The following is a 14819-nucleotide window of genomic DNA, read 5'->3' as shown; positions in this document are numbered from 1 at the left end:
CAGCTGAGTTCCTCCAGCACCTGGAGACTTTGGGCTTTTGACAATTGAGCCTGACAATCGCTGAAGTTCTAGTTTTTTTATTAGAGGGTATGCTTTGGCATTGTTTGGGGGAATTACTGGATAAAAACGAATGATTGTTGTTCTTTTATGGTTCAAAATGAGGCTGAACTGATTCGATAATTTTTTGCTCGTCGATTTTAATAGCAGCGTCTTGTGCACCGAAACGGAACAGAAAGATTCCTATATGGAAAAATTACACAAAAATACGTTCATCGATGAATTAAAATTAGATTGAATTTCGATAAAAACATGTTAGCAAAGTAAGATTTTTATTTGAAATCTTTTTTTTCTTCACATTATTAAATGAGATAGACAAGCTTTACCATCTTTGTGACCTGTGTAGATTTTTGCATGGGTAGCTTCAAGGGATGTACAACCACCACACACACACACACACACACACACACACACACACACACACACACACACACACACACACACACACACAAACAAACTTGGCTTAGCAGGTAATAAATCAGCAGTAATTCACGTTTCCATTCACGCGACACCAAATGTGCGTACGTACAAATAAAAACAAAACACAGGAAGGAATAAATCACGTTCTACTCCACGTTCTAAAGCACTGAAGACATTCACAGGAGGAAGGGCTTAAAGTGCAAACAGCTGAGCAGTAGAACTTATTTTACCCATGTTTTCGCCTGTGTCTTCTCATACTTTATTTTATTTTATTCGTTTTTCAAAAGCAATGACCAAGACCGAAAGAAACCCCCTGTCCCCATCAATATATCCTTAAATCCATTTAAGATCTTAGAGTCAGTGTGTCAAATGGTGATGACGATGCATCGATGCATAGTTACCTGGTTTGTCTTTTTAATTATTGCGGAATAGTATCACACAGGATTCTTGTGTGACGATGGACAGAAAAAGAAAAAGGCAATAATAATAATCCACACGACTGGACCACAATTGAATTAGCGCTGAGATGGTGTGTCAGACTTTTTTCCATCTGCAGTCACAGTTCAGAGGTCAGTAGGGAGCGAACAGTACTGGTGCATGGCTGGTCCTAATAGGCCCAGGTGCAGGGCGAAGAAGTGTTGCGGGGAGAGATTGAGTCTGGAAAAGGGATGGGTTATGGCTGGCACGAAGTGGGAAGGCGGCGGCGGCAGCAGCGACAGCTGCCAAGTGAGAGGGCACTATTGCGGCAGTCAGCTGCTGGCCCATGTCCTTACCCAGAGGCCGCTTCACTGTCTGGGTACAGAGAGACAAAGAAGGAGACAGAGTGTCATAAATTATGCAATGGTACAATGGTATATGTAAGAGATAAACCATCGCTAGATGTGCATTCAATGATTTTACGGCACAACGTGAAGGTGAATAACCACCTGGAACGACCTGGATGGAGGTTGGTTGGCTTTGCAGAGTGATTTAAAATCCTGTAACATATACCTACTGTAGGCCTGAATTATCCTGATTATACCAATTGCCATTGGGAAAATTGTGGTCAGTGGTTTGACATTGGAAACAATAGTAATCAGTGATTGGCTGTTGGAAAACCATTTTAAAATGGGAAATAATGCCTTTAGCGACTGGTAATTAAAATAAAATCTAGATCAGTGATTAGCCCCAGGGAACAATGGGTTTCTGTGAATTTCTTTAGAAAAATGGTGATGAGTCACTGGCCATTGGCACCTGTCATTGATAAGTAATTGGGCTTTGAGATGAACGGTAATCAGTAATTAATTATTTAGAATGGTGATCATCCATTAACGGGAATGATGGAGTTATGATATTGGTCACTGAAAACAATGTGGATCAGTGATTGGTCCCTTGGAGTAATACTGATCAGTGATTGGTTATTGGGAACATTAACTCATGCAAGTGCAACTTAAACTGCAGTGCAGCTACTCATGTGCTAATAATGTCTAAAGGGTCACAAAAAAAATCAAACAATACTTAAATGTTTAACTATATTAGGCCATATTTACTGAATAATTCTACCCACATTCATGCAACTAAACACTGGTGTTTTCCAACTACTAAACACGTGGCCAGGAAAACACTAAACCTGTTTATTAACCTAAGTGATGTTTTGTCCATGTCTTCCTGTCAGCAAATAAACAGGAACATCCATTTATTACTGCCATATTGTTTGTTATTGAGAGTTTCTGGATCTCTTCTTGTGGGATTAACTGAAAACCGAGTCTATTCGGAAACTATGCTGAGAAATATTCATAGTTAATTTGATTATGTGCATCCCAGTAATTTGTGAGACTAAACTCTGCGCAGAAATACAGTCATTATGGCAGAGTGATAGCAGCTGAGAACACATTGCTCTCGAAAGATCCGGTGGCCAGAAAGCAACGGATGGCGAAGCGCCTCTTTTGATTCAGGGCTCCAAACTCATGTTTAATATCTTCCAATAAATTCCTGTTAATGCGACCTGGCAGGCAATATGTTGGCACAAAAGTTTCATCGGCTATTAAATATGAATGATGTCTGTTTGAAAAGAGAGTCTTTGTAGTTAACAATGTTTTACCCACGTGTTTGCCAACAATAACAAAATGTCATAAGAGTCACGATCTACAATTAGAGTTGATAAATCAGAATGGTTGAACATTCCAATAATCTCCAGTCAGTATTCAACAAGTGAAAATTGCACTAGAATTACACAGATATGTGACAAATTCCAGGATAAAGTGTATTAATAAGGTGTTAAGCTTTTAGAAACCAGTGGATCAGCTGTGCCTTGGAATTGATTCAACAAATTCCCAAATTATTATTTTATCTGGTGTTTTGTCGATGTTGGAGACACGCCACTATAATGGTCAGTGTGAAAGCCATGGCAAATGATTTATAGAATTTGAATCCTCATTTAGCCCCTTAGGTGCGTTGAAAGAGAACAGAAGGATAGCAACAAAATGCCCGCGACATAACAGAGCTTTCACTTTTCATTCATCTGTCACCCATCTGTATATACATAATAAGCTAAACATGGTAAATAATGACCACCATTTTGTTTACACTGGCATCTTTTTTAAGATGTGATCAGCAGTGACACATGAACAACCATTAACAAATGAAATAACAACGGTTTGAATTGATATTTAGCATCCGTTATTTTAGGGTGCACACTGCACGATTTTTAATAGTCTTTTGCTATTGTTGCTAGTCAGACTGTACGAAAACGATCGCCTTGTCGCACTGTAGGATCTCCGTTGTCATAATGTCAGACTGTATGAACAGTCAAAAACGGACGCACACAAGAAAAGGCTCGTCCGAATTCCGTGCCACGTTTAGACCCGCGTTCTCTGGCTAACGGTAGCTAGCATACATTTTTTTCATGACATGCCTTGATAATTAACAATACAAACAATATATACAAACACTCCTTTTCCTTCCATAGCTCAATAAGTTTCACTTTTCGCCATACTGTCCACCTGAATCGTTTCGGCATTTTCCCTGAGGGGGTTTAAAGTTGTCGCGCTAATTGCGTTCGGCTTTTCTCAGGGTTCTTTGTTTGACAATCGCCGTAGGTGAAGTCACGCTAAAGAAAAGAGTATGAAATCTGTCAGAATTTCCTCTGAGAAAAAAAAAAAAACGCAACGGATCGGCTGTCGGTGAACATGTCAAACCAGTGATCAAAGACAGATTTTAGCCTTGGATTCTAGGAATCTTTTAAGATTTAAATTTTTTTCTCAGATTTTCTACATTTGCATAGTGTGCACCTGGCTTTAGCTGTATGTGTAGTACTCTTACTGTATTTCCTATTTGTTGTTTGGTCTGTCCTTTTGGGCTCTTGGTGTAAGGGCTATACTTGGGCTTGGCCGGTTTTCCAGCTGCTCTGTCTTTATGGCGCCGGCTGCTGATGTGCTGAAACAAGATGTACATGATTATTGAGTTACAACCTTTCAATATGAACAGAAATGACATGATTTCAGTCACTGTTTTGGCTCTTGACATTTGCAAGTCTGTTTCAATTTGTCTTTTCTGTAAACATGCAATGTAGCATTTCATTTTTCAGTAATGTCAAGCCGGGTTGGGCAAGTCCAAGCTGGGAGCACCTGGGGCAAGATGTTTTCAGGCAAGTAGGTTTAACAAGCAGAAAATAAAAAAAATAAAAAAAAACATTACATTTTACCTTCAGGATGGTAGCTATTCACCGCTATTCACTTTGCGATAATATGGACACACCTTGGGCCTTATTAACTGCAATTTTCGTAAAAATTCAGTATGCAATAATATCCAAAAATATCCATTTTCGACCTTCCCAGAGAACTCTCTCTATGACTTACACACACACACACACACACACCTGTAAACCTAACCATATCATTGCTTGTTTTTCCTAAAACTGTTTATAATCCTTTAATAATCATTCCACACAGGATAGCATTTTAACTTTGGAAATACTTTGGATCCCTTGATGTTGAACTCAACCGATCTCACTACATATCTTACTAAAGTCATTTGAAGCTATTGGTTATAATGGAATTGCAGCTCCACTGTGAATCTTTCGCCGGGGTACTGATAAGATGATCAAAGGTTCAAGCCCATGCTTTGCCAACCTGCCACTGTTGGGCCCTGGAGCAACATTTTTACCCCCAGGGGTATCATTGTCGGACCCTGCACTCCAACACTGAGCCACTAACAAATCTTTCTTTACATTTCATTACCCTACACATAAATAAATCCTATGCACTATAACAGGTAATTTCACTTTATTAAAAAAGAATTCTCATTTTTTAACAACTAATTATTTAGAGATGATCCTCTGACCTGTTTGAGTTGTGTCTCTGAGTTGACATGTACGTCACATGTTTCACAGTGGAATGTCTTGTTCTGCAGACCTGTGGACGTAATGCTGGGTGACGGTAGCTTGTTTCTCACCCCTGGCCTGGGGAATGACTTGATAGAGCCGTTACCATGCCGTGCTTCCAGCATGGTTTTGTGCTTGGTGCCTGAGGATGAACAACACCGTTCTATTATACAGATCACTTTATAAGGCGTCATAAAGATCACGCAGAAAAATCTTTAATTTTGGGCAAGATATTTCTTGCCTATTGGGACAACAATTTTTCTGACCAGGGTTCTTTCGAAAGTGCTGTTGGTACTCAGATAATAGAAAATTACTGCATTCCAGCAACAATTTTAGCTGTTTATATTATAATTTACTGTGTAAAAACGTGGTCCAAACGTTTCACTGTTTGGAACCCAAAATAATACGAAAATGCCTTGTGAAAGAAACTATAAATGCAGACTAAAATAAGTTCAAAATAACTTGCATTCCAATAATCCCACTTACTTGTTACCTCCAAAATTTCCTTTCATGCCAACTCAATTTGTTCAGGACCAGAAAGTAAATTAACAGGATGACCTTTGTGATAGTGAGTAAGAAAAGCTCCTTCCCTCACCGGTATTGTGAGCTTCGAGCTGGGATGCAGAGTTGACGGCGACTTTACAAAGCGAGCAGTAAAGCAGACGCAAAGCTTTCTCCTTCTCCGATTCCTTCTCGACCTCGGGGTCCTGGGCTGCTCCGGGAGTGGTGTCTGGACTCTGTTCTTCTATTGAGGTAAACTCGGCTTCAGAAGAGGCCATGCTGAAGCTGGATTTGGCTGGAGATGGAGGGACCACTGGATGTGTTGGATCAGAATTGGCTTCTGAAAGTTGGAGAAAGTTCAAGGTCCCTGTTGTGAACATCAAGGAGAAATGAATGCTTCCAGATTTACCACTAAATATAATTTTTTTATTGGAAATTGAATACTTATGTTATTGTAAGTAATTTATTCAGTAAAGCACTTTTGGTGGCATACAGTTATAGGAAATGAATCAATAATGGGGTGAAGCTGTTAGTCTACTGATGCGGTGTCCTAAGACACAGCTGTTTCCGAGTAGCTAAATATGTGTTTTGTTCAGTAGTGGTGGTATAACTATCTGTTTCAGTGTACATGAGCTGCCCTAAAGTGTTCTCATTATTATTTTACAACTGATGGAAAGCATTTTGATGCTAACACATGGTCACAGCATGAACACAGCTGTGCATAGCTGGCCATGCAATTAGCACTTCCCACGAGAGTGGGTGAGACTCAGCATTTGTTTTATTATTTTAACATATTTCCAAGTCACATATCATCCAGCTCATGAGACCAGAGACGCAGGGTTAAATTAGCAAAGCTCACAAATCATTGCACAGTAGTGACCCGTGAGGTGGAACACATCTCCGCATGTCCATAGAAATTCTATCATGCTATAAACCCCCTCATTTTGTTTGACTAAAATTCATAAAAGAATTTGTCAAAGTATGTAAAAATTGTTCACAATTTGTTTTATAGTTGATGCAATGTTCTGCATCCTCGTTCAGTATAGATTAAATGGAAGATCTAGATCTGGTCTGCTGTAGAGCTTTAAGATCAACCTTATTGAACACCTCTGGGATGAAGTGGAACTCGGACAAGTACTCAGGCCTCCTCACCTCATCTGCATCAATACATGACTTTACTAAGACCCTTGTGGCTGAATGAGCACAAATCTCCACAAGCACACTCTAAAATCTAGTAAAACATCTTCCCAGAAAAGTACAGCTCTTTCGGTTTGGCGCACATGTGTACCGAATGCAATCTGTTTTGCATGCGGAACAGTTCCCTCAGATTAAGTGGCGGACCTCAAGTTTGTTTAGTCTCCAGCTGGTACTTTAAACACCTTTTTTTATTATTATAATACTATAGAACCTACAAATCAATGCCACTAGTGTAAAAAAATTATAATAATTGAGTTAGCGCAGTGTCACTGTGGCTACTCACTCCATACTGGAAATACGATTTGTTTTGCACAAGCGTGAAATGGCTGCCACGTCCTGGTTAGAGTTTTATGTCTAGCTGCAAGAATTTCTGTTAGAAGGAGAAAATTCTGACAATTCCACATATCGAGGGAGTGAATGAATGAGGGATGGAAGGCATTTGTTAAAGTATGCTGAAATAAGTAGCACATATCTTTAGAAAATTTTATATTAAATGTAAAACACACACCTGTACCCAGGTTTTACAAATGTAAACTATTAAATTTTTTCATTTATTTAATTTCATTCATTCATTCATCTTCTCCCGCTTATCCGTAATTCGGGTCGCAGGGGCAGCAGTCTAAGCAGATTCCCCAGACACTTCTCCACGTCCAGGATCGGGCTGTCAAGGCCCCCGCCTTCGACTGCTGCCAAATCCTCTCAGCACCGGTCCCTTACGGTCCCTCCTGCAGGTGGTGAGCCCACGGCAAGGCGGCCCCACGTCACAGTCCTTGATTTATTTTTCTCGTAAGGGTCCCCTGGAGCATAGAGGGTTAAGGGCCTTGCTCAACAGCCCAAGAGTGGCAGCTTGGCGATACCGGGGCTTGAACCCCCGACCTCCTGATCGGTAACCCAGCGCCTTAACCGCTGGAGCCACCACTCCCCCTTTATTGAATTTTATATATTTAATTTAATTTGTGACAGTTAAATCGATTACTCAATTTAAACAATATTATAAAAACGTTTTTTTTATAATTAGATTTTTTTTATTATATATATATATATATATATATATATATATATATATATATATATATATATATATATATATATATATATATATATATATATATATATATAATAATAATAATTCTTATTGATAGAGTGGCGCTGTAGTCCCCTGGTGGTCTAGTGGTTAGGATTTGGCGCTTTTACCGCTGCAGGCCGGGTTCGATCCCTGGTCAGGGAACCAACCCCAGCCATTAGGATTGCACAAGCCTTAGTGCCGGTCCCAAGCCCGGATAAATGGGGAGGGTTGCGTTAGGAAGGGCATCCAGCGTAAAAACATGTGCCAAATCAAACATGCGGATGGTCCGCTGTGGCGACCCCGAATGGGAGAAGCCAAAAGTTTATTGATAGAGTGGAGCTGCAAATCCCCAACTTGAGACTGGACACAGCTAGGACTAGGTCAAACAGCTGGCTGGTTTATTAATCACCTTTAATGAAGTCTATTATTCCATGAACAGGTTTCCCCCACATTATCATTTATAGTTACCTAACCTTTATGCTAATCTCTCTGATTGCAAGATAACCGATCACAAAGCTGCTCTGCTGAAAACCCTCATGTCAATTATCAAGCTTGAAGGCATCGATAGAACCTAACAAGGCTGACAGCGAAATTAATTACAGCCAAGATAAACTGCCATTGGTTCCTTTCTTTTAGAATGAGTTCCAGGGGTTGGCAGTGTAGCAGTGATCGATATCCCATGAGACGCTGCACTTTTTTTGCAGACATAACACAGAGGCAGCATCCTCTCTCTCAAGACTCAATCGATACTGAATCGATACTCTTAACACGCTACAATCCGTCACGCTCCCTGAGATCTCAAAACTCTGGGCTTCTAGTAGTTCCTAGAATAGCAAAGTCCACTAAAGGCGGTAGAGCATTTTCACATTTAGCTCCTAAACTCTGGAATAGTCTTCCTGACAGTGTTCGGGGTTCAGATACACTCTCCCAGTTTAAGTGTAGATTAAAAACATATCTTTTTAGCAAAGCCTACACATAACACACATCACGCACATCACATCACAACCTTGTGCTCCAGAACATCTGATCACATGCACATTATCAACTTGTGCTGTTAATATCATGAACAGCAGCTACGCTAATTCCTCTCCACTGCTTCTCTTTCTCTCCCCATCCCGAGGCTTCCTGAGGTTTGGCCAGCTCCAGTCACGTCCCACCTCGTGAAGATTATGGACCTATGGATGATCATGGAGAAGTAGATGCCGAGTGTTTAAAGGCCCTGGCATGGAGAAGCTGATGCTGGATCTATGATGATCACAAATTGTTCTGTATTGTTGAAAGATTTATGACCAAACTTTTGATGTCACCCATATGAGGATGGGTTCCCCTTTGAGTCTGGTTCCTCTCAAGGTTTCTTCCTCATATCATCTAAGGGAGTTTTTCCTTGCCACTGTCGCCACGGCTGCTCATCAGGGACAAACGCACACCATTCACCTTCACTGTTGTTTTCTGTAAAGCTGCTTTGAGACAATGTCTGTTGTGAAAAGCGCTATACAAATAAACTTGACTTGACTTGACTTGACTTGAATTATATCTTTCTATTTTGGTGGGCCATTAAGTGGCTTTCTGTTTTGTTTTGTTTTTTTATCTTTCAGCTGTTCTGTTTTAAGAAGAGAAGTGCATCATCCTTATTCATACCACCTACAAAAAATATATATTCATTCATTCATTCATCTTTTCCCGCTTATCCGTAATTCAGGTCACGGGGGCAGCAGTCTAAGCAGATTCCCAGACACTTCTCCGTGTCCAGAGATCGGGCTGTCAAGGCCCCTGCCTTCGACTGCTGGGGGAGTGGTGGCTCCAGCGGTTAAGGCGCTGGGTTACCGATCGGAAGGTAGGGGGTTCAAGCCCTGGTATCGCCAAGCTGCCACTCTTGGGCCCTTGAGCAAGGCCCTTAACCCTCTATGCTCCAGGGGACCCTTACGAGACAAATAAATCAAGGACCGCGACGTAGGGCCGCTTTCCCGTGGGCTCACCACCTGCAGGAGGGACTGTAAGGGACCGGTGCTGAGAGAAAAAAATATATATGTTTATGGATAAAAGAAAGACAAACAAATTGTCTCGCAAATGAACTTGCATAGTAAGCATTTGTACCCAAACCGGTTTTTATTTACGGTGTAAGTAAATATCGCTGCGCGTTAGAATTGCGATATATTGTTCGGCAATACTGTATCGGAAATGCAAAAATGCAATATCGATATTGATATTAAAAGAAAATCATACAAGTTTCATGCCAGTTGTTTTGTTTTGAATTTATATCCAGATAGACAGACAGACAGACAGACAGACAGACAGACAGACAGACAGACAGACAGATAGATAAATAGATAGATAGATAGATAGATAGATAGATAGATAGATAGATAGATAGATAGATAGATAGATAGATAGATAGATAGATAGATAGATAGATAGATAGACATTTAGAGAAGAATCAAATAAACAATAAAATAAACTAAAACAAATCAAAATAATCAAAATACTATATACAATATTTTGTATTAAGTAATAAAAAAATAATAAAAATTATAAAAAAATTTTTTTTACTTAAAATAATGAATTGGCCCGAGTAAGTGCGCATCATGTAGACTCGTTACGGTCGACGACTAGCTAGCGGCGGCTCTCCTCCATTTTTTTTTCCGACTGCAAATACATTTCACAAAGTAGGGCATCTGTAATTAATGCAAACGCAGATCCCACTGTTTTCTAATAAAAAAAATCGAAATCCGAATCCAAATGTATCACAAGGTATCGTATCGCAACCCCTGTATCGTGATACGTATACGTGCTGATCGACAGTCTAAATTTAAATCCAAAGCACTAAAAGATTCCAATCTACTTTTGCAGGTCACCAAGTAATTTAGCCGTTCAGAAAGCTGTTTGGGAAATTAGTTAACTGCTACATTAACTCGTGCAGAAGGCTCAACTCATGGCCATAACCCATAACCTCAAGAACAAAAAAAATACAAAGAACTTTGAACGACTAATGGCAGAAGGACAAAAATCATCTCATTCTTTTGTACAACCCACTAAATACAATCGTCCTTGTCCATGTCACACCATGCACCATTTGTTCGCCCATTACAGTAATCTGAGAAGGTCAATCAATCTAAAACAATGCATCACTAATCTTACAGGCTCCCGTGGCCCTGTTAGTGGCCACACCTTTGCCACAGTTGATTAGCTGGACAATTTGTTAGCAGTGACTGGGACACCTGTTCTGCTGTTAAAGCACATAATTAACTCTGACTATAAAAAAAGCACAGGTGTTCTTGTGCCTCTTCACTGACTAGTAGGCACCATGTGCTCGTTTCAGCTCTGAAATAATATACATAATAACAAAGCTTTAGAGATCTCAGTACAAACCTGCTTCTCCTCCATCATCTCCATGGTTTTGTTTCCTGATAGAGAGTAAGATTTGAGTGGTAACAGCCGATAGATCTCTTTCACCAATGCAAAAAGGATACACTGCTAACACACTGCCGGTTCAGCTATGCTTGGATGGGGGGGGTTTACAGGAGCAAGTACAGCTCTATTACAATACATAATGTTGTTTGACAGACACTTGGTATTAAATTGTCAAAATGCAGGTTGATAGAACCCTGTTTAGGAATGAACGGCATATTGGTTTTGTACTTTTACAGCGAAGTCAATTCAGTTTCGGTTCAGCCTCCAGTTTGAGGACAATTAGCTCCTTTGTACTTAATGAGATCAGGAGGGGGACAAGGTCCAAACTTTAAATCCTTTATATCCTCCTCAGGCCGATAAAACAAACAGGTCACACTTCCACTGCTTTGCTTAGCTTTGTATAATGCATTCTGAAAAGCTGCCTGAGATCTAGCGTTGCTAAAACCTGTTTTGCAAGCAGGACAGATCAGCATCTGGCATCAGGTCAACCTTTCCTGACCTTTGCTACCATGAAGTCCATTATATCTATTGAAGTATAGATCAGCAATCGAATTTAATTGTCTCAAAGGAGAAAGGTTGCCCTCTGATACCATGTAGTGCTTTACATATTCCATGCTTTAACTAATATGCTTGAATCAGCTAGAGGTTCTGACCCATAAACAGTCCCTTGATCAAACAGAACTGAGACAAAAATTACGCAGAACAAAATATGTACCTCCAAAGTTTTACAATTCCACTCTTCCATTATTATTGTTATGGCTCACATGTATAAAGTATTGACTGCCTGATCAGGGGATCTTAGTCCAGCTTAACGCAGGCTTGCCAAGTATTTCCTTGGTACCTGTTTTATTGTGTTTTCTATTATGTAGTTACATATATAAAGCTCCTCATACGTTTCCTTTTTAACATTGTGTTTTGGAAGATTTTCGCTCATAAAACTGAACAAAAACCTTGACTTTTTGTTGCCTTCTGTCTCACGTCCTTTGTTTTGATTTATGAGCTACAAGTTGGAAATTCAGGCTAAGCCATTTCAGTCTGTTGCTCCTCTTTTTTTTTTCCGTCAGCGAATGTCTCAAATAAGAGCTTGAGGACTTAAGGTTTAGGACATTAAGAGTTCTTGTACTGAGGCTTTTCTGTGAGTTATAGTCAATCTTCAGCAAGGGGTCAAAGCACGGACAAGGAATTGTAAATCCGAAATGCAGACCGAAGTCAAAAGCAACTTGGCAGCTTAAAAACTTGGAACTGCAAGTATCTTGAAAAGGGCAAAAACAAGGGATCCTACAAATCTAGAAAGATCTAGAAGGACACGGCTTGAAACTTCGCTGGAAGCTTGTGCAACGAAAACATAACAAGCGAAGAGTGATACCTTTCTAGAAACCATGTAGTGCAAGGCAAGGGTACGTCCTAGATGTAAATCAGGATCAATTAAGGAAACCAAAGTGTGTGAAATATATCTAATTGTTCATTCATTATCAGTGCTGTGTAATCCACTGAAAACTTGTTCTAGTGACGCTTGTTCACACATATAGCATTTTGGTGGATGCCCCTATCAAGAGTGACTTTTATCTCATTCATTAAATTGAACAGCTATGTGGTTTAGGGCCTTGCTCAGGGGCCAAAGTGTGGCAGCTTGAAGAGACTGGGATTTAAACTCAATACCTCCAAAGGCAAAGTCCAATAACTTAAGCACTAAGCTACAACCTCCACACAGTCGAGTATTCATCAAAGCAGTGTTACATAAATGTAGAATCCTTAACTTAAGCCCAATTATCTACAGCATCCACACTTCCACAGAGAACAGACTGACCCGACTTCCTGGAAAAAAAAAAGCACAATCACAGGTGTTCTTGCATAAGACTAGCTCTACGTGAGCGAAACTTCCTCTATCAATCAATTAGTGAACAATTCTGCCTTTGAAAACAAGTGATTAAGGTCTGCGCTGTGAGGACAGCTTTGTTTTTCTGTCGCGTTGACGCTAATCCATAATCCACGGAGCCACACTGACCTGAAACGGCACGGGAAAAGAAGAACAAAAAAAAGTGAAAGAAATCGCTTCTCCTCATTAATGCCCATAATGACCGTGATCAATCTCCTAGCCATCTCCAAACACATACACACAGGATGAAGGACGGAACTGAATAAGAAAATGAGACACACACACCGGTCCTGTGACCTCCTTCATTTATAATTTTATCCTCACTGTCCTTTCAGGAAAAGAAAAAGAGAGCTGCCAGTCCCATTGCTTTAATTACAGTACGTCGTATTAAAAGTCTCGCCATACTTGTTAGTATGCGAAGTGCTCCACGATTCCCTCGAGTTCTGATTATGTTTCCTTCATGATGCTGGATTAATAACTTTAATTAAAATGATTTGGACTCAATATGCACTGCTGTGGAGTCAGTCTCAGGTAATCCTGTTTTCACTGTGCGCAAAATGGTGATTTTATCACTTTTCTCTTCCCTCGGGATCTGATAGAGCTGTCCACCTGCATTCAGGAACATATTCGAGCATGCATTCATTCAAGCATTCGCTCATTGTTCCAGCTACCATCAGGAATTAATGATTAAGTTAGTAAGTAGTAAATAATTATCTAGTAATAGTAATTAATAGAAATAGGACCTGCAATCAGTAATTCATCTGTAATTAGTAATTAATATGATAAGTAATGAATTGAATATCAATCACTCACTCACTTAATTACTTACTTACTTACTTACTTACTTACACACACCAGCCTTTAGCAACATATTTATGAATGTTTATTCATTCATTCATTCATCCATCCATCCATCCATCCATCCATCCATCCATCCATTCATTCTTACATTCATTCTTACATTCATTCATTCATTCATTTATTTATTCATTTATTCTCCTGCTTCCTGGAGCAAATTCATATTTGTTAATACATATTCTCATTTGTTCCATAGTTTGTCATTCATTTTTCTACCTGCCATTAGGAACATATACAAGCATACTTGCTAATATTTATTTTAATTCATTCATTCATTTATTAATTCATCCAGTTCTACCTGCCACCAGAAACATATTCAAGCATGTTTGCTAATACATATTCTCATTGATTCAATCATTACTCGATTTAATGATTGATTCATTTATGCAATTATCCGCTCTCAAAAACATATTTAAGCAGGTTAATACATATTCCTATTCATTAGTTTGTTTGTTTTTTCATTTTTTCCTTAATTCTTCCACCCATTTAAGCATATATATATATATATATATATTAATACTTACTCTCATTCAGTCATTAGTTCTTTTTTTTTAACCAGTAATTCATTGATGTAGTGAAGTTGAAGTAAAAGTCGCCCCAAATTAAAATACTTCAGTAAAGCTACACAAAAAAGCTACGTAAATACATAAATACATAATACTTAAATAAATAATTAATTGGTAATGAATTTACTTCGTTACTGTCCATCATGGATTCATCAATTTCTCATGCCAGTAAAACAAGTATTCAAGTATATGTTTCCCCAAATCTTCCCACTGATTATTAAATACAGTACATTTATAGATGTATTACTTTATTCATCACTTTGTTTGTTTGCCTGTTGCTTTTATTCATCCCTTTCTTCCACCTGGCGCCAGGGACATATTCGAGCATGTGTGTCTATATCGCTATAAATTCATTTCTTTATATGTTTGTTTTTTTGTTCATTCACAGAAATACTTTCAAGCAAAGTGTGTTCATACAAAATCATTATATTAATTTAGTGAATTAGTTACGATAAATTAGGAAATGTTAATTAAAATGATCAACGTTTAAAAAGTAAACTACCTCCTTTA

At 39.1% G+C, this 14819-nt stretch overlaps 1 protein-coding gene across 2 annotated transcripts in view; it reads right to left on the bottom strand.

The window, feature by feature from the left end:
* Nucleotides 1-310: 310 nt before the first annotated feature.
* The window catches only part of znf385d (zinc finger protein 385D), a 71715-nt gene continuing 57206 nt past the window's right edge, over nucleotides 311-14819 (bottom strand). For both annotated transcript variants that reach the window (XM_083529540.1, XM_083529541.1), the window contains exons 5-8: nucleotides 5433-5678; nucleotides 4798-4979; nucleotides 3778-3891; nucleotides 311-1269 (exon numbers count right to left, since the gene is read on the bottom strand). In XM_083529540.1, coding sequence (XP_083385666.1) covers nucleotides 1048-1269; nucleotides 3778-3891; nucleotides 4798-4979; nucleotides 5433-5678 — 764 coding nt within the window. In that variant the 3' untranslated portion in view covers nucleotides 311-1047. The remainder of the gene's footprint in view (nucleotides 1270-3777; nucleotides 3892-4797; nucleotides 4980-5432; nucleotides 5679-14819) is intronic.

This window comes from Silurus aristotelis (genome assembly GCF_946808225.1).
Source record: "Silurus aristotelis genome assembly, chromosome: 25".
In the NCBI taxonomy this organism is placed as follows: domain Eukaryota; kingdom Metazoa; phylum Chordata; class Actinopteri; order Siluriformes; family Siluridae; genus Silurus; species Silurus aristotelis.
This window is presented reverse-complemented; position numbering and strand designations above follow the sequence as displayed.